At 41.8% G+C, this 20,717-nt stretch overlaps 1 protein-coding gene and 1 long non-coding RNA gene across 7 annotated transcripts in view; one reads left to right on the forward strand and one right to left on the reverse strand.

The window, feature by feature from the left end:
• PHACTR2 (phosphatase and actin regulator 2) overlaps window positions 1-1,540 on the forward strand; it is a 198,182-nt gene extending 196,642 nt beyond the window's left edge. For all 5 annotated transcript variants that reach the window (XM_075924329.1, XM_075924328.1, XM_006139329.4 and 2 more), the window contains one exon: window positions 1,173-1,540. In XM_075924329.1, coding sequence (XP_075780444.1) covers window positions 1,173-1,188 — 16 coding nt within the window. In that variant the 3' untranslated portion in view covers window positions 1,189-1,540. The remainder of the gene's footprint in view (window positions 1-1,172) is intronic.
• Window positions 1-20,717, reverse strand: part of LOC112544074 (uncharacterized) — a 95,263-nt gene that overhangs the window by 68,099 nt on the left and 6,447 nt on the right. Inside the window, exon 3 of one of the 2 annotated variants that reach the window (XR_012902696.1) lies at window positions 3,567-4,291. The exons of the other annotated variant lie outside the window; for it this stretch is intronic. This is a non-coding gene — a long non-coding RNA (uncharacterized LOC112544074). Of the gene's footprint in view, window positions 1-3,566; window positions 4,292-20,717 lie in introns of those variants that run through there. 2 annotated transcript variants of the gene reach the window in all.

Here is a 20,717-nt window from a genome sequence, read left to right on the forward strand (position 1 = left end):
ATGTGTTATTTTTAAAAATGTCTCCCCCCAACATGAAGTTCATCATTCTACTTCGATAGTCATTAAACACCATTCTAATTAATACAAATACCAGAATCACACGTCTGCCTTTGCAAATCATTATAATGACACTTAGCTATCCATCCGCCTAACATGCAAATATTGGGTTTTGCAAATAAACCCATTGCACTCATACTTTTAAAAGTGACTATTTATAAATTTGAATTATATTATATTGTAGTGGAGCAGGAATGGGGAGTAAGCTGAAGTCAGTTCAGTTCACCAGGGTTAGCCACGGGTCGGCCACCCATGTTTTATTTATTTGCATATTCACAGGTACAGATGCTTGTAGCCCCTGTTAGCCGTGGATCACTGTTTCTAGCTAATGGGAGCTGCAGGAAGTGGTGCAGACTGGGACACTGCTTCCTGCAGCTCCCATTGACCAGGAACAGTGATCCACGGCCAATGGGAGCTGCAAGTGGCCATACCTGTGGACATGCAGGTAAATAAGGCACCGGCAGCCCACCAGGAGCTAGCTATAGCAAACTGCATCTGGCCACGAGTGTAGAGTGTAGCTTATTTTCTCTTGCCTTGCCTTGCAGCTTATTTTCTCTTGTCCTCCTATATCAGAAGAAAACATATAAACATATCTACACACAACAGAATATTTTGCCACATTGGATGAATTATTCTAGATAGATAGATAGATATTGTTTTATATTTTCTATGCTCGTGTATACATTTTGAAACAACTGAAACAGAAATTAATATCCTTGATGATAGATTATTTTACCAGGTACTGGTAATCTTCTAACACTTTATCTGGTATAACTGACTGCACTAATAAAAAGATAATATTGTGCAAAGTATCTTTCATCCTAGGATCTCAACACAACATGCAAAGATGTTTAAGTTGTATTTTCCCCATTTTACTGATGAGGAAGCAAACTTAAAAGTACTTGCATGTTTTTCAAAGATACTCAGCTTTTCTGATTTCCAATCAGTTGTTTCAAACATGAGACGCAATTTAGTCTGGATCTCATTTACATCAGTAAAAATCAGGAGCAGCTCTGTTAATTCAGTGTAGGTGTGAATTCAGAATCAATCCAGTGCCGTTGTCAGATAAAATAATAACTTTAGCCTATAATTTATTTATTTATTTAATATTTCAGGTTTCATCGCCCATAATTGTTTGACAGTATCCTATATTTCACACACCAGTTTCCTTCAGGGAAATCATTGCATCGTGAAGACCTGAGATTGCACTGCAACTTGAATAAGTGTGAGTGTGTGTTGCAGCTTACCCAGATGTTAATGAAAAATGTGGCCCTCATCTTTATTAGAGAACAAGAGATTGGACTGGGAACAGAACCCAGGGAAAGTGGGGGGTAGCATTCCATTTTAACTAAACCATGTGTTGATGGTAAGAGAGATCGTGGTTCTGTGACTAGTTCACACAGATACATTGATATTTTTGTCATCAAAGCTTGACCAGAGAAGATGAGCTGAAGACAATCGTTTGACAGCCTGTGGCCAAGAACTTATCAGAATTTACATCATGGTGACTGAGGGTAATTGTGGGGACAATGGGAACATACAGAGAGAGGAAAAAAGAGACTTCACCTGTCAGCTTACAGAAAAAAAGAACAAACAGATAGCAAGTTCTTTATGAAACTGGTTTAATTATATATTTGGATGGTAGGAGGAAAAGCATTGTAAATCTGGGCATTTGAACAACTGTGTGTGTGTTTTCTAGAGACCTCAGCCTGTCGTATAAGACAGTAAACCACCATGTCCTCATTTCATCAGTACTTTAGTGAAGTACAGTAATTTTCGTGGTGCCAGTGAACCCCGTTGCCAGAAAATATTCTTATTATAATTCAGATGTATTTTTAAAAATTCTGACAAGCATGCTTAAAGAAAATATATTGAGTATTCATATAACACAGCTAAATATACTCGGTGTTTTTTTAAATACAATTGCACCTTGAATTCTCCATGATTATCCATCAGAATTACCAAGTAGATTTTAAAGGACATATAGCAAGACACTGTGAGTGCAATGAAAGGATTCAGGTTTTGAAATATTCATCTTTTGTCTGTCACTCATGTTGTTGTTAAAGTAGTGGCACCAATGTCGCTCTGAACTATGGCAGACAGTATTGACAATCGTGCCATTCTAATTTGAATCCAAAATTAGTACTGAAATCGGCCATGAATTTGCATATAAGTAGGTTTGGGAAGTGTTTTACAATGTGACGTTACCTTTAAGAGCTACATTAGATGGATGCCTTGGATTGCTTCTAGAAGGAATTAACATGTGGATCAATACATCTTCATCAAGGGCCTTGTAAAAGCTACAGAAAATCCTTAGCGTCTATAGCCTGTTTTTGTTGTATGCGAAGAATACTTATTAACTCAGTAACTTCTGAAAGTGTATTTGTGAATACAGTAATATTACAATTAAATGGTATGGAGCGTGAAAGGCAATATGTGCTTTTGTTACGTTAGCCCCAAGGCCTATTACAAGCCTTTGTCATTGTTTACACTAAAAAATTCTCTGTCTTATATTGGCACTTATTTATCTTTTGATTTATATACACAATAAATTTTCTGGACCTGGAGTACACATAAACATACATGTAATACAGTATTACGGTATATATACTATTTATCCTTTTTTATGTGTGTACATAATTACAATTTATTTTTGTCTTTTATGTTTAGTTTTTAATTATGAAAACTAAATATTTTTTTCCAGGCAATAAAAGGTCTGTGTATAGTGATTTTTACCTCAGAATTTGCAATAGATTCATGTGGAGTGTTTTTAATTTATAAAATGAAAGATTGTCATTTTAGATGTTAGCCTAAAGGCAGAATGCAATTTAGTTGTTAAAATTAGATCTCACTCTTTACTATTTACAAGACCAGGTTTGCGTAAATGGGATGGATTATTTTTGTAAAGGGCATTCAAGCAATAGCAGGGTGCTTTTCATGAGCTGGCTTTCTGTTTATTTTTGAATAAATCGATTCAAACGTTTTAAGAAATAGGTTGATAGGACCTTTAGAAACACTTTAATTTTGGTAAAAATCCTATAAAATGCAGAGTAAGAACCCCAAAATATCAATAATTACTGAAACAGCCAACTACAAGCTTGTATCAAATAAAAATAACCAGCATTGTTCCACCTCTTACTGGAATCAATTAGGTGTATTAAAAATAGAATTAGTATGGAATAATTTGGCTTCTGCAATGCCATTATTTTGTAACTATAGAGCAGCATTTTTACATCAAGGAAGCAATGAAGATGTATACCACTCTAAATCATATATAAATGTGCGTGTCGCTAGAATTATAGTTGTGAGAGTATTCCTAATAAAATCCCTTGTTTTCAGGGTTTAAATCCCAGCCATAAAAATGTAGCTTGGATTAAAGCTTGGCAAAACAATTCTTTTCCTGAGACTGTTTTTGTTCGTTTGTTGCCAAATGTAGAAGAAAGTGTGGAATGTGTAACAATATAGAAATTTTCTATTTTGACAATGAAGCATTTAAGTTTTTCTTTATAAAAAAAAAAGTAAATGGGACAACTGACAGTCCTTAATATATTATAGTCACTTCGATAGTTTTAAAAAAATAACCAAAAATTTTATAATTGGAAAAGAGGCTATGACATCTGCCCTGTATTAATTTTCACAAATGTATTGCCTGATCCTGCAAAATGTATGCAGGATAATAGTCCCAGTGATATCACTGTGTGTATAATGACTTCCCATGTAAATTAAAGCCAGCAGGACTAGGAATTTTAGAGCCCCTTTCTACTCCAATTGAAATCAATGCTGGGTTTTGCCTTGGAGAACATATGCCATTCTATACATTTGACAACTAATAGGATCTACCGTGGCCGCCTCTGTTAAAAATAAGATATACTGTGGCCCTAATACAATAAAGCACTTACATGCTGAACATGAGACAAGGAAAGTTGACCTTGGTAAGACTTATCCACACACTTAAATGCTTTGCTAAATTAGAACTTAGAAGTAATTTATGCATAATATACATACACACATGTTTAATCCTGTACATGTATTTTATATATTGTAAATTTCAATGGGTTTGGTGGACAAAAGCTGTAAAGTATTGACCAAGTGATAGACAAGTTAATGAAATTGTGATACATTGCAGTGCTTGATGAGGTAAGTTTGCCTTTTCGTGCTGAGCTGCACCGCTTCAAGTCGCCGATATGTCTCTTGTTCCTTTGTATTAGTTCCTTCAGAGCCTTTTTTCAAATTGCTGTAGTGAAAAGGAATACGGTACATATCTAAGCCCTTGCAACTCAACAGGAAATAATCAAAACTACTGTAACATGAGCCTTAGAGAAGGAAAAACTGACTGGGGATAGTCAACATGGCAGTTCGTAAGGCAGAAAATGAAGGAGAAATAAGGTGATAATTTTCCCACCCCGCTGTCAAAAATAATCCAATTAGCTGATGTGAGTTTGAACTTTTAGCCAGATAGACAATTAATACAGTTATATTTTAGAACACTTGACCATGACTTTGTTACCTGTATTGTGTTCGGCAATCTAAGTGGACAGAAATACAGCTTGAACCTCTCTAGTCCGGCACCCTTGGAACCTGACCAGTTCTAAATCAGAGAATTTTCCGGAATTATCTAGCAGCATTACAAACACTTCCACTGCTTACTGGGCAGTTAGAAGACAATTAGGTATAAATTAGAGCTGAATAACAGCACAGAACACTAAGAGATAGGACTGGTGGCTGTAAACAAACTTTATGGGCTGCAATAAACAGGGCTCGACAAATAATACAATCTACTCGCCCGTGGCGAGTAGATTGCAACCCGGAAGACCCAGGTTCGGGCGATCTGCGCGTGCGCAGAATGATCTGTGCATGCGCAGATCGCCGGACAGCGTGGCTGGCGAGCGGGGCTCACCACGTTTCGGTGAGCCCTGGCAATAAATTTGGCCACACGCATGAAACGTGGACATCCGGCTAACTAAAATCATTCTGGATGATGGATGTTTCTGGACCAGAAAGTTCTAGACTAGAGAGGTTCAACCTATATATGTACAACATTCATTAGACTGGAATAACAGTTTCAAAATTATGGATAATAATAGACTCAAGTCTCAATCTTGTATTTATTTTTCACCTAGACATCCCACTGTATTGTACTTCAGGGTACACAGGATGGATCCTTTAATAAAATCCTAAACTCTTATGTACAAAACAGAGCGTAATGTTTGAAGGCGTCATTCTAGCCTGTTAAATGACATTTGTATTTCCTCATGGGTGAACTGGGAAGCTTTTAAAAATTGTGAAAAATCCTAAATGATTAATGGAAAATATATGCAGACTTAAAAATTAAACATGTTTGAAGACAAGATACCAGTAGCTATAAATCATTTTGAACAGGGATTGGAGGACTAAGTCTGTAAAGGGCTGATCCTACAATACTTCCAAGGACAAAGCTTAATGCCATGAATAGTCTCATTGAAATCAATGAGCTTTTTTACCATAGACATACAATGGGTTTACAGGGCTGTAAGGGTTTGAAGGATCAGGCACTTATCTAGAAACACCAAAGTTCAAAGTTCCATGTGTGCTATTCTATAGTTGACACTACTAACTCCTAAAGCAGTGCAAAAATTTAAGACCATGTCCTGCCCTGTTTTGGTGAAACTTATGTCCATTAGTACAGAAGAAATATTGAACTTGCTCATTGGCAGCTATAAATCTTTTCAGATCAACACTAAAGAATATTTTTCTTTAAAATTGAAAGAAAGCTGAGACCCAAACTTAAAACAATCCTAAACATTCAAAGGTAGATGTTGTTTCTGAATTCATTTTTCTCAGTGCCCCATCTTCAATGGAGTTGCTTCAGATACAAGTCTTGTCAACATTTATGCTACATCCACGTTAAGGAGACTGCTTACAACTAAGGATATAAAATGTTAACCAATTAAGGTTTACCAGTAAGCCTCACCCTTAAAGGTTCTGGTTAACCAGTAGGAGCAGGAGCAGCTCCATGCCCGCCCCAGACAGGGGGCTGCTCCAGCTCTGTGGGACCCACCAGAGCAGCCCTGGTCTGTTGATGGGCCTGGCCAGCTCCTACCACAGGTTACATGCTGACTCCCTGGACTGGGGCCGGTAGAAGCTGCCAGTCCAGCTCCAAGGAAGCCAGCTGCAAAGCCTGCAGCAAAGCCTCCCAGGAGCAGGGCCATCAACCCTTGCTAGCCCTGCTCCCAGGGAGCCTGTGCTGCGGGCTGTGCAGTACAAAGCTTATTTAAGAGCCCACAGCACTCTGGACAAGGCTGTGGAAGCCTCTGCCCCGGCTCACAGATTTATCGGGACCCCCCAGGACTCTTGCAAGGCCCAGCCAACCCTGCTACAATTACACGGTTACATTTTTAAATACATTTTTACATCCCCACTTTTGACTTGGTTGTCTCTAACCTGATAACAGATCTCATCTGACTGATGATTTATCATGAATAAAAATGTATTTACAGTAAAGTCTGTTAGGGTATGTCTACACTAGCCACCCTAGTTCGGACTAGGGTGGCTAATGTAGTCATTCGAACTTGTAAATGAAGCCCGGGATTTAAATATCCTGGGCTTCATTTGCATGTTCCCGGGCGCCGCCATTTTTAAATGCTCGGTAGTTCGAACTACCTGCCCGCGGCTACACGCGGCACGGGCTAGGTAGTTCGACCTAAAGCTCCTAATTCGAACTACCATTACTCCTCCTGCAATTATTCTAATCTGCAATGAGGAGTAACGGTAGTTTGAATTAGGAGCTTTAGTTCGAACTACCTAGCCCGTGCCGCGTGTAGCCACGGGCAGGTAGTTCAAACTACCGGGCATTTAGTCCGAACTAGGGTGACTAGCATAGACATACCCATACAGATTAGAACCACCACAGCTCCAGGCCAGCATCCATTGAAGTTAATAGAATTTCCTTCACTTTGGTAGGCATAGGATCAGGCTCCATGTTTATAATCAAGTTAGCAGCAAAATGAGTTGCAATCAGATTCCCTGACATTACTGTATCTGTGTAGTATAGCTAGAGCTTTATGCTGCTAAAAACAGACATCACAATCTAGCCCTTGGTCATTTATTTACTTCAAAGTACTTTTGTCATACGGTGTCATGGGTTAAAGGCTTATGCTGTGTCCCTCAATACTGGTTATCCTGGCATGTCAAAAGTGCATTATTTAATGTTTTTACACCCTTTTTAAATTGTATCTCAAGGAGTTAAAACTGTGCAGCTGCTGTAAATCAAAAGTAAGATGTTCTCAGGATGAAAAACAAATTTGCCTCCTACAACTAGGAGCCACCAGATTTAGCTCTACTGTTGTTGATATTGGTATTTTTATTGTACAAAGCACAGTGCAATACTTGCTGCCAGGATATAAAAACTAGCTTCTGAAGGACAAGAATGGTATTTAGGAAATCAGTCATGAAAGACATTTTTAGGTTTCTAGTGAAGTATTCTGAGAATAAAATAAAAAGAAAGAAAAAGCAAATACCCTTGAATTCTAAGTTTAACTCATCTGCTTAGAAACAGGCATTTGACAAATTTAATGAAAGTATAGAGGTAGATCAAGAAGGAGAGATGCAGTTGAAAAAACATAATTCAGTGTAATATCATGGCAGATTTCCATTTATTAAATTTTATGAATGAGGCTGTTTTATAGTATATCAATCCCTAGAGCTTTTTCCTGAACTTGAAGGGAAATACAGTTCATATAAGCTTCTTGTAGCAACACAAGAAAGTTGTTTTTATACCAGTAGGCTTGTTTGTGTGTTTGGTTTTTATTTTTTTCCATCTAGAAGCTAAATATTGTATTTTTTAGGAACAAAAGAATTATTGATATTCTATGCCGACACTTTGCTATCATTAATTTTTGATTCACCATCTTGCAATATTATGTCAAATTTTACCATGGTTAAGCATTGTTATAATAGAATAAAACAATGCTGGATATATCTTCTCTTCCTTTTTCTATTCTGTGTAGTTGTATTTTGATTTGTAAATTTGTATAAATTTTGGAATTAAAGAAATGTGTTTTGGACAGTTACTTTAACTGGTATATTTTGAGCCAAACAACCACATCAGTAACTTAAATGCATTGTATTGATGAACAGGTTGGTATACTGGGTGGGTCTGGATTTTGACAGAGCAAAAGCTAATTTAATATCTCCATTGAAATAGAATTGTTGGTGTTTTTTCTAAAAGAGAAATAGAATTCTCTTTGCAGCAAAATGTTAAATCTACGCAAGGTGATGGATCAGCATGGTTCATCAAAGTGCCAACAGCTTTGTACCACTTGACAATTGCTCTGGCTATTAACATGGCCTGGCAATATCAATACATCACTGTGTTGCAGACCTAAAAGTACACTTGCAAGGGGTTTGCCGGGTTAGCCAAGCATTAAAACAACAGAAAGGAATAAAAGCCTCTATGTGCAACATCCAACTAGAGATAGTGATAAACTTCCCATGGGGCCTGATCAGGTTATAATTGAAGCCAGTGGGATTTTTGCCATCAGCTTTTCTATAAGCAGGTTAGGGCCTCCAGTCACCCAGAGTTAAATTTTGGCCCCATTGAAGAGTTTCTCACTGATTTCATTGGGATCAGGATTTCACTTACAGAATCAAGATTTTCATTATATGTCAACAAAGGTTGATGCTTATATCAACAGACATTAGGAGAGTGTTGACATTTCACTTGATTACTATTAGTTAGATTGAAAACACAAATAAAACATTTTCATTTATGCTCAATGTATCCTGCCTGAATATCACCAAAGTTCCATACTTAAAACTCAAAGAAGCAAACAACATTTCAGAGTTGATTTTCCACTGCCTGGCATATTAAATAGTTATTGGTATCTAGGCTAAGTGGATTTAAAATGTCACCAGTTCAGAATTGTGGCATTTTACGCTCATTTTGCACAGCTATGAGAGATACAAAGTACAAAAAATGGTGAATTAAACAATCATGTCTTAAACTTATACAGAATGTACTTTATATAATTGTGGTTGTAAAATAAATACATGAATTCCTCCCTTTGAATTGTAGCAACTTTGGTTAGAGTGACTAACTTTGGCAACTTTGATGGAAATACCCGACCAAATGAATGAGTTTATAATTTCCAGTGACTAATTTGATACTCATATATTACACAGGTGTACAGTAATTACTCGTTTAACACGTGCCCACTTAACACGTTTTTGCAATAGCACGATTTTTTTTTAGGGAACGTTTTTCGAATAACATGACCGTCCCTGAAATAACATGAAAATAATCAAGTGGCGGACTACTTCACGTGGAGGGATAAGTTGGTGAAAACAGTGGTAATACGTCTGAGCGGATAAATACACATGGTCACAGCGCTCCTCCGCTCAATCACGTATTTATCTTTGTTTTAACAAACTGCAGCGACTTGTGTTGCTAGATATCTATTGTTGACGACCCAGCACCAACAAAAAATTGACTTTGCCACCACCTGAAATGCACCCTCCCTCCATTATTTTTAATGGGAAAATTGACCCCGCATAGCACATTTTCACTTATCACAAACATTTTCAGAAACACATCTATAGTGTTAAATGAGGAATTACTGTATTGATATCCATGAATGTAAATAACTGGAACTGCACATTAATTAATAGCACAGTTTCTTTGATCTATTCTGCAATATGTATTTTCCACTACTGTCATCTGAAAAGAGTATGTATTATCTTTTTTATACAGTACCTATCTTTCCTTTGTGTTTATGCTGTTATTTAACAAGCAAAAATGTGTTCTGCCTAGTTGTACAATATTGTAGGATACTTGCTGTGCACATTTCAAGTGCCTTAGAAAACTGTTTAGCTCTTAATTATATATAAAAATATATATAAATGAAAAATTACCTCAATAAAACTGTTCAGAAAACACAAACACACGTTTCAACATTTTCTTCTTGAATTTCTAGTAAGTAAATATGCAAGTGCAATAGAGCACGTTTCTGATAGGCCTTATTTTGTAGAAAGTTTACTTCTGATAGTTGTCTTAAAAATTACTCTATTGCAGATGAGGATTTCATTTTCCTACACATCATGCGTGAAATTAGTTTGCTGACTTCCATTTTTGGAGGCTCCTTGCACATCTCTGATATGACAACTCCTCTGTAGATAGACCTGCCCATTAAGAGCAGTGCTCAGTCACCCTGAATTAATACTATTTAGATACTCAGCTAAATTGAGAGGTCTGTTTCCAGTCTCCATTTCACTAATTTTATATCCATTTGACTCCCTCCACTGACTTCAGTGAAGTAACTCTTGATCTACATCAATACCAGCAGAATCAAGCCCCAGGTATTTAACTTGGCAATGTTTATCTGAACTGAGTAAAAGCTCATGGAAGACCACAGTATGCCTGCCATTCTTTTGACATTTCATAAGAAACAGCATTCATTACGGCTTTGTCTACCCTGCAGGGTTTTTGCGCAAGAAACTTTTTGCGGGAGAGGTCTTCTGCAAAAACTTCTTGCACAAAAGCACGTCTACACCTCAAAAGCGCATCACAAAAGCGATGTACTTTTGCACAAGAGAGCGTCCACACTACATGGATGCTTTTGCATAAGAAAGCTCTGATGGCCTGTGACGGGGCAGGCGCCGTGTCCACGCTCCCCCGCACTGAGACGGGACCCGGGACAGAGAGCAGCCCGCCTGGGAGGCGGGCGGACAGGGGAGGTCTGGCTGCGGGGGATCTGGAAGACAGGGCAGAAGGAGGAACGGCCAGCAGCTGCAAGGATGCTCCGGCGCGGCCGGATGACGTCCTGGGGAGCGACGAGTGGGACGCCCAGGAGGGCGGGGCCGCAGATGCCGGGGGAAGACCCGCCCAGGCGGCAGGGCGGGGAGATCAAAAGGGCGAAAGCCCCAGCCGGAGGGAGGACGCCAGGAGTGGCAAGGAGGCCAGGCCCCTGCCAGACGACGGGAGCGCAAGAGATCCCAGGCACACGGACCCTCGGCAGCGGAAGGGACTGAGGGTAAGCCTATTCTCCAGCTGGGGAATCCCCGGGGACTAAGCCGGGAAGAAGAGACCCAGGGCGGGGCCGCGGACCCCGCGAGTGGAGGGTTTGGGGAACTCGACCCCCTCCACTGTCTAGGGACCAACGTCCCTGTCTTAGGGCCCTGGGTCGGGGCTTGGAGTGTGGGAGGGCCCGAGCCCCCTTCCCGGCCCCCTCAGGCCCAGTAGAGCCCGGGCCGCCAGCGATTTCAGCCACAGGCCGTGGTCAGGCGGTCAGTCACGAGACGAGTGGGGCACCCGAACTTGGGGTGACCTCTGGGGACCCGGTAACACGGCCATTCACAGAATGGCCATCAGTGCACCTGTGCTTTTTCTGATAGGCCCTTTTTGCCCAAGAAACCCCTGCGGAGCGTCCACACATGCCTTTTTGCACAAGAGCTGTAGCACAAAAAGGGAGTTATTCCTCGTGAGGAGAGGAATAACTCTACTGGCAAAAGCCCTCCGTCCTTTCAACTTACTGTATTCTTTTTGCACAAAAATGCTCTTGAGGTGTGGACGCTCTGCCATTTGTTCTGCAAAAACCTTGTAGTGTAGATGTAGCCTAGACGACTGCAAGAAAAAGAACTCTATGCTTAAGAGCAAGAGTTAGCAAAATAAATACCGATCAAAACAATTTCCTTAAATGGATTTGTCTCAGGGCAGTTAAGCTGTTTCTTAATAATGCATGTGATAAATCTATGCTTAGCAACCATATTCTCACCAGAATACACTACAATAAAGTTAGGAGTTTCTCTGAATCTACCTGAATTGAACTGAAATCAGAAAATGGGTTAGTATTCTTGATGTGTCTTATTATATTAACAGTACTTTTTTTTAACCTATAAAAAGTCATACAATGGAGGAAATACCCTCCTCCTAGTTGTTATGGAGTTGAAGTTTGTTTAATGTTATGTATGCATTTGAAGTTTAGGTTTTAAAAATAATTTCGTGAATTAAAAATTACACAAAATTATGAAGTACCCCAAAATGTTATTTTACAACTCACTGTTATAGTCAGGAAACCCTGCACAACAAGTCTGCTTTTAATATTGAACTTTATGCACTACTAAGGAGAAGAAAAATTGTACCCCAAAATTGTGGTTGGAAGAAGGCAATGAAGGGGATAATGCCACATCAGTGGCAATGCTATTTTCTTCTTTAAACACCTTGTACTGAATTCAGACAGCAACTGGTGAAGGAAAAAAAAAGGGGGAGACACACACAGTGATGGTGGCAGGTCTAGATATTCTTTCACCCCCCCAAAATCAGTGGGACTAAATGTAACACCATAAAACTTGCAGTACTTATATTTATTTTGTGTTTATACTGTTATTCAGGGCCAGATTTTCCATTAAGCACAACAGGCACAGTGCCTAGGGCCTACAAAAATGTTTAGGGCCTATGAAAAGCTTAGGGCCTTAAAAAAAATTCATAACTGAGTCAAAAATAGCATACAGGGGCAATATTATACCTGATTATTCTAAGCATCCTCACTGTGTATGCAATGCTTTGGGTTATCCACTGTAATGCTTTGGGGTTCAATCTACCCCCAAAAGGGGTGATGTCACTTCCTGCCCTGAAACTCTGGATTTCTGAAATGCTCTGCTGGCTGTGGCTCACAGCCCTGACATCAACAACTGGCAGACAAGCATGCAGTCTTCCATTGCCTAGTTCGGTGTTTCTCAAATAGTGCTCTGTGGAATCCTGAGGTTCCGTGAAGCGAAAGTAAGGGATCCGTGAGAACCTTATCACTCTCCTTCCCCAGACCTGGTCTTAGGGGCAAGTGAGCTGGGCGGTTGCCCGGGGCCACATTTTTCATGGGGCCGCTTTTTTTTTTTTTTTTTTGGTTAACTAGTTTCCCCCAGCAGTTTTTTTTTAAAGGGTTCTGTGGCCAAATAAAATTGGATAACACTGGCCTAGTTACTTTTTGCAGGGTGACCCCAACATCCCGTAGTCCCGAATTTAAAACCGTCTGCCCTGTAGTATCCGGCCCTTTTGCTGAACACCTGAAGAAGTTCAATTTACTACTCCTCAAAAGTAGCAGTACACTGCAGCTTATTAACATAACTGGGATTGACAAATGCTCCACTTCAGTCAAAGCACTGAGTTGTCTTATGGTAAAAGTAAAACAAGTTTTTTAACCATAGGACATAGGTTTAAATGATATCAAGTAGAAAAAATTGAGATAAAAATGGTTACAAAACCAACAAAAATAAACAGCAAGCAAATGGTCTGGTGGCACTCTATAGACTAACAAAACATGTAGATGGTATCATGAGCTTTCGTGGGCACAGCCCACTTCTTCAGATGACCAGAGTTATGATGAGAGGATAAGGAAACTCAAAATAAATAGGAGCAGGGAAGGGAGGGAGGGAAAGAAAGATGTTGTGTCGCCCACCCCCCCTACCTCTATGCATAAAGTATCAGGAGAAAGGGTAGCTAAACCTGAGTAGATAAAGATCAAATTGAGTGGATGGATAAGGCAGGAAGGATACCATTCTACTTTCTGATACATCTTTCTTCCCCCTCCCCCTTCCCTTCTCCTATTTATTTCGAGTTTCCTTATCCTCTAATCATAACTCCGGTCATCTAAAAAAGTGGGCTGTGCCCACGAAAGCTCATGATACCATCTACATGTTTTGTTAGTCTATAAAGTGCTACCAGACCATTTGCTTGCTGTTTTTTTCCTGTAACATTAACTCGGCTATCCCCTGAAGCAACAAAATAAAATATACTTTTAAAACAAAAATGTAACTTAATCAGTTAAAGTTCTTGTTCAAGATGGCTCTGTTCACCTTGCATGTAAATGTGCCTTTCTTTGTCTTTGGTAACACTTTCTTATTTTAGAATGAAGTACCATGAATTGCTCACCTGAGGTTGCGTCTACACCTCACCGTAACTCGAAATAAGATACACAATTTGAGCTATGCAATTTGCATATTTTATTTTGATGCTATTTCAAAATAGCTTATTTCATCAACGTCAAATTTCAAAATAAACCACTATTCCATAACATCCCTTACTCTTCATAGAATGAGGTTTACAGCGACATCAGAATAGCAAGCCCAAAATGGTGGGTTTGCTGTGAAGATGCAGGATAACTACTTCAGGATACTCTGCACCCATGGTGTGCCACTTTCAAGAGTGAAAATTAAAATGGGTGATATTAGACATATAGGCAATAGGGCATTTTGCTTTTAAATTAGATTATATATAAATATATAAAGGCCTACAATTATGAGAGTGCCTAGGACCTATGAAGACCTTAATCCAGTCCTATTATTTAAGAAGCAAAAATGTGTCCTGCCTAATTGTACAATATCACAGGCAGTCCCCGGGTTACGTACAAGATAAGGACTGTAGGTTTGTTCTTAAGTTGAATCTGTATGTAAGTCGGAACTGGCATCCAGATTCAGCCACTGCTGAAACTGACCAGCGGCTGACTACAGGAAGCCCGAGGCAGAGTTGCTCTGCCCCTGGCTTCTTGGAATCAGCCGCTGATCAGTTTCAACAGGCTGAATCTGGACGCCAGTTCTTACATACAGATTCAACTTAAGAACCCCAGGCGTCCCCAAGTCAGCTGCTGCTGAAACTGATCAGCGGCTGATTCCAGGAAGCCCGGGGCAGAGCAACTCTGCCTCGGGCTTCCTGTAGTCAGCTGGTCAGTTTCAGCAGCGGCTGACTTGGGGACGCCTGGGGCAGAGCAGCTTGGGTGCTGCTGGGTTGCTCCAGTAGCGCTGCTCCTCGGCGCTACTGGACCAACCCAGCAGCACCTAAGCTGCTCTGTCCCAGGCGTCCTGATTCAGCCGCTGCTGAAACTGACCAGCAGTGGCTGAATCAGGACACCTGGGGCAGAACAGCTGGGGTGCTGCCGGGTTGGTCCAGTAGCGCCCAGAGCGGTGCTACAGGACCAACCGGCAGCGCCCCAGCTGCTGTACCACAGGCGTCCGGAGCAAAGCCAGCAGACCAGGGAGACGGGAAGCAAAGCCGCGGAGCACGCGGGCAGCAGGACAGCCGCGGCGCGTCTGGGCTGTCCCGCTGCCCCTGTGCTCTGCAGCTTTGCTCCGGACGCCTGTGGTACAGCAGCTGGGGCGCGGAGCACGCGGGCAGCGGGCAGCCCAGACGCGCCACGGCTGTCCCGCTGCCGGCGTCCTCCGAGGTTTTGCTCCCTGTCTCCCTAGTCTGCTGGTCTCCAGCAGACCAGCGAGACGCGGAGCAAACCCCGTTCGTAACTGCAGATCCGACGTAAGTCGGATCCGCATAACTCGGGGACTGCCTGTATAGGATACTTTGCTGTGCAGTTTCCACTTTGTGAAAAATCCCTCCATGTGCACATTATGAAGGGAGGCTCCAAAGAGAAGCAACAGTTATAGCAAATGTAGGTAGCATGCCTCTAAAGGAGTGATAGAGATGAAGCCCTGTTAGTCTGGTCTAGCTGAAACAAAAGACAGGACTATGCAGCACTTTAAAGACTAACAAGATGGTTTATTAGGTGATGAGCTTTCGTGGTCCAGACCCACTTCCTCAGATCAATTTGTGGAAGAAAATTGGTATGAGCATACATACCAAAGTGATACAATCAAAAAAAAAAGTGAACACATAAAATTGACAAATCAGATTTTAGAACGGGGGGGGGGCAAGTAGCACTTCTAGGTTATGCAGAAAGAACACAAGCAGCAAGGCCATATTTGCTAATTCTTCTAACATTCTCGTGTCAGTTCTGAGGAGCCAGAGCTGTAGGAGCAGCCTAGGAAATGAAGTGGGGGTTGTGTGCAACTCTGGGGGAACTTGAGGTGATTTGAATATAAATATCAATACTTAAACTTCAACAGGTTGTAGCTCAGTTGGGTTATTGTGCAAACAGTAGAAAAACTATTTAGAGGAAAAACTTAAAAAACAACAAATAGTCTATTAGCACTTTACAAACTAACAAAATATGTAGATGGTATCATGAGCTATTCAGAGGGATCGTCCTGTCTGGCTGCCTAGGAACTGAGTTGTCTGGCAGTTATGAATGGTAAGTTTTATTAAGGGGAGATAATTAATTTGGGTGCAGAAGAAATTGAACATAGTGGGGGAAGAGTGAATTTATAGTGGGGATTGATTTAACAGAGATTGGAAACATGCAGGGAGATGGTATATTATGGTCAGGGATTACATAAAGGATGGGGTGACAGTGAGGTACCTTAAATCATCTCAAATTGCAGCAGGAGAGGTCCTGCTGCTCCAGAGCATGTAGGATATACCATCTGGTGACACCTTATAGAATATGGGCCTGCTGTTCCTCCCTGAAGATTTGGTAAGGAGAAGGAGCCTGTTAGGGAAGGGATGCAGTTTAAGGAGCAAGAGATGCAGGAGTTAAGGTTGCTTTGCTGAAGCTCAACTCTTTAAGACATTGAAAATTGAAAGGTTCATATGCTGGGGCTGGGAGAAGAGTCTGGAGAAGGAATTATGTCTCCCACATTGTAGATGTCAAGCAGTGTTAAGTGGAGCCTGTGACCAGGCTGGCCTTACCACGAGGCAAACTGAGGTGGCCGCCTCAGGTGCCAGACTGTGGGGGTAGAGGGCGCCACTAAGACCCAGAGGGTAGAAAATTGTGTCTGCTGTTTGGGCAGATGTATTCTTTCTGCAGTACCATGAGAGGAGTAGAACAGGAAGAAGGCAGAATTGGGACCTTTCAAAGTTTTGGCCCAAGCGAGAAGGCATGGTGGAGTCATTTGAGCTCCCTGCCTCAGGTGCCAAAATATTGTGGGCTGGCCCTGCCTGTGACCCAGCAGGTAAAAGGGAGGCCTGCATTTTTGTACATGCATGTTGTGTATATGTAAAATTGAATTTTGAATCTAATATGCCCATGCACCAGTGGAGGCAGATGAATTCCCCTAAAGTTTAACAAATAGAAGACAGCCCAAACACCAGTGCAATCTAAGTATTATTCCTTTTTCATTATTTCAAAACATATCTGCTAATTTATTTGGATGACAAATTCACCTAGGGTATGTCTACACTTGCCCCTAGTTTGAACTAGGGAGGTAAATGAAACATACCGAAGTTACTAATGAAGTGCAGGATTTAAATATCCCACACTTCATTAGCATATTCGCGGCCGGTCGCCATTTTAAAATGCCTGTAGCCTGAATTAACTTGCAGCGTGTAGACGCGGTAGTCCAATCCAAAATCCTTCCCTCGAATTAACTGTTACTCCTCGTGCAATGAGGAAAGAGTGCGGGGGGAGATGGGGCTGGGGTGTCAGCAGCAAGCTTTGGCCAGGAGACACATACCTAGGCAGCTCGTAACCAGCAGCCCAGCAGGTACCTCAGGAAGGGAGTCTGCCCAAGACTCCTGCTGAGTCAAGGGCCAGATCTGATCCATGGGCTGTAGTAAGAGATAGTTCCTGCCCCCAAAGATCTTACACCATAACACCAGACAAAGCAACAAGAAGAAATGGAGGCACAGAGAGACATTAAGTGCCAAATGCAACTCAAGATCAAAGAAAAGCAGGGATTAGAAACCTGTTCTCCTAACATCTAAAGCAGCACTCTACCATCTAGACCCAGGGTGGGCAAAAGGGCCTCTGCGGGCTGGATCCGGTGCACTTCAAAGCTCGTAGGGCAGGGGCAGAGCGGAGAAGGCATTGCACACTCCCCTGCTCCCAGGCCTTAATTGGTCTGAGGGTGGGGGAGCATGTGAAGCCTTCTCCCACACTGCCAGGAGCATGTGGCGCTTTGAAGCCCGGCACACTGCTCGCAGGGCGGAAGGGAGAGCGGAGGAGGCTTCACATGCTCCTCCACCCCCAGGCCAATCAGGGTCTAGGGACAGGGGAGCTGCGTGAAGCTTTCTTCGCCTTGCCCCAGCCCTGCAAGAAGCCCATGGCATTTTAAAGTGCCACGTGTTCCTTGCAGGGCAGGAGAAGGCTTCCCGCACGCCCCCACCCCCAGGCCTTCATTGGCCTGGGGGTGGGGGAGTGTGCCAAGCCTTTTCCAAGGCATGGGTGCCTAGTGGGAAGGGGGGGCAAACAGGCTCCTCCACCCCTTCCTGTTTAGGCCCGGCCCCTTTCAGGGTGACCAGGGCTACTTCAAACATTTTTGAAGTGGCCCCCAGGCAAAAATTATTGCCCACCCCTGATCTAGACAATGATTTGGTGGGTGAAATCAATCATGATTTTTTGAACCTTTAAGATTGGCCATATTGCAGTAGTGAGGCTGGGAAAGAGCAAAAGTGAGGTGGATTGCACTTGCACCTGTTATGTATAGCCCTGAAAAATCCTTATTTTAGCAATAGTCATTACTCACACAAGTAGTCCTGTTGAATCTTTGAATCCTGTATCTCCTCCATGATCTATACAGTACCAATTATAGTCGCCTCTCAATAAATAACAGTAATACAGTATCTATTATAAAATCAATACCTGCCAAATCACATTACCAAATCAGATAAGCTAATCCGTTTCCATAACACTGACACAGTTAATCTCCTAGTGAAGAGAGCACATAACATACTAACTCATGGTAGAGTTTTCAGACTAAAAGAAAGTATCAATAGAGAGAAAATAGAGAAAATATGAAGTTCTGGTGACACCTACTGAAAAATACTGAAATACCACCAAAATATAATTCAACTGGTATTAATAATTCTCAAGTACATATACAAAGTAGCAGATATGTGAACATTTATTCAAACCTAAGAATGGTATCTTAACTGTCATTTCTTCATTTGCAACAACTAAAGCTTTTTTTTATTCTCTCTAGATACATGAAAGGTTAAAAAAATTCTATGCCCATGCCCATTTAAATCATATTCAGAGATATTTAGTAGTCAGGAATACTGGTAATAAAAACAACATAGGTTAGGAGAGGGATTGACCCTTTCCTGAACCTGAGATGGTGCTCAGCAAGAATTGTGCTTATTGTGATCACATGACCTATATTGGCCAGGACTGTCCTTTTTTGACAAAAGTGGACAATAGCAAGAACAAAAAATGCACAGTTTTGCCAAAATAGTGGCTAGAACTCCTAGCAGGAACATGCACGGGAGAGGGAAATGGCAACCGCAGACCTGCACAGGATGTAGGGCTATGGATATCAGTTCCGGCTAGCCAGCCTACCAGGGTCTAGGCAGCCCTGTGCAAGGGCATGCAGCAGGGGAACTCGAACTAATTTCCTGACTGTAGAATCCAAACACCTTGCCTCATCCCCTTCCCTGTCTCTTCTATCTCCACTCACTCCACCACCCCTTCCCTCCATTACTCACTCTTCCCACTGGGGGAGGAGGGACTTGAGGACCAGCCCCACATATTAGTGGGCTGCAAAGGTGCTCAGACCAGCACCACATGCAAGGACCATGGGGACCGAAGTGGGATGAGAGTAGAGAGCAGGCAGTGGGGGGCGGAGGGGTGGTGGCAGGATTTGGCCCCAGGAGCCAGTAGGAAGGGGGACCTTAAGTCAGCCCTGAACAGACAGGAGGCAAGGAGAGCTTAGGCTCCTTTGGAAAATTATGGTCACCCTAACTGCTTCAGAAGCACAATTTTCTTGGTGCTCCCTTTCAAGCTGGGGCACAGCCTGCCTCAGTGCTATCATTGCCTCCTCCCACTTGCCACTTGCTAGTGGTGGTGAATGTTGGCCCTATTCTCCCCATCTCAGAGCCAAACTCTAGGCAAGCCCCACCTAGTATCTGGGAGCACAACACAATCTAGGGTAGGAGTGGGCAATAATTTTTGCGGGGGGGGGGGCTACTTAATGAATTTTGGTAGGTAGTCATGGAGGGGCAGGACCTGTGGTAGAAGGTTGGGTCCTAGGGCAAAACATAAGAACGGCCATACTAGGTCAGACCAAAGATCCATGTCGCCCAGTATTCTGTCTTCCAACAGTGACCAATGCCAGATGCCCCAAGGGGAGTGAACAGAACAGGTAATCATCAAGTGACTCCTCTCCTGTCATCCATTTCCAGCATCTGACAAACAGAGGCTAGGGACACCATTCCTACTCATCCTGGCTAAGAGCCATGGATGGACCTAACCTCCGTGAATTTATCTAGTTCTTTTCTGAACCCTGTTAAACTCCTGGTCTTCACAACATCCTCTGGCAAGGAATTCCACAGGTTGACTGTGCACTGTGTGAAGAAAAACTTCCTTTTGTTTTAAACCTGCTACCTGCTAATTTCATTTGGTGACCCCTAATTCTTATGCCTCACTGACTTTTTCCACACCAGTAATGATTTTATAGACCTTTTATCATATTCCCCCTTAGTCTGCTCTTTTCTGAAGTGAAAAGTCCCAGTCTTTTTTTTATCTCTCTTCATATGGGACCCCTTCCAAACCCCTAATCATTTTTGTTGCCCTTTTCTGAACCTTTTCCAATGCCAATATATCTTTTTTAAGATGAGGCAACAACACCTGTACACATTATTCAAGATGTGAGTGTAGCATGGATTTATATAGAGGCAATAAGATGTTCTTGGGCTTATTCTCCATCCCTTGTTAATGATTACTAACATTCTGTTTGCTTTTTTGACGACTGCTGCACAGTGAGTGGATGTTTTCAGAGAACTATCCACAGTGATGTCAATATCTCTCTCTTGAGTAGTTATAACTAAATTAGTCCCCATCATTTTATATGTATAGTTGGGATTATTTTTTCCA

Source organism: Pelodiscus sinensis, chromosome 3 (assembly GCF_049634645.1).
Source record: "Pelodiscus sinensis isolate JC-2024 chromosome 3, ASM4963464v1, whole genome shotgun sequence".
In the NCBI taxonomy this organism is placed as follows: Eukaryota; Metazoa; Chordata; order Testudines; family Trionychidae; genus Pelodiscus; species Pelodiscus sinensis.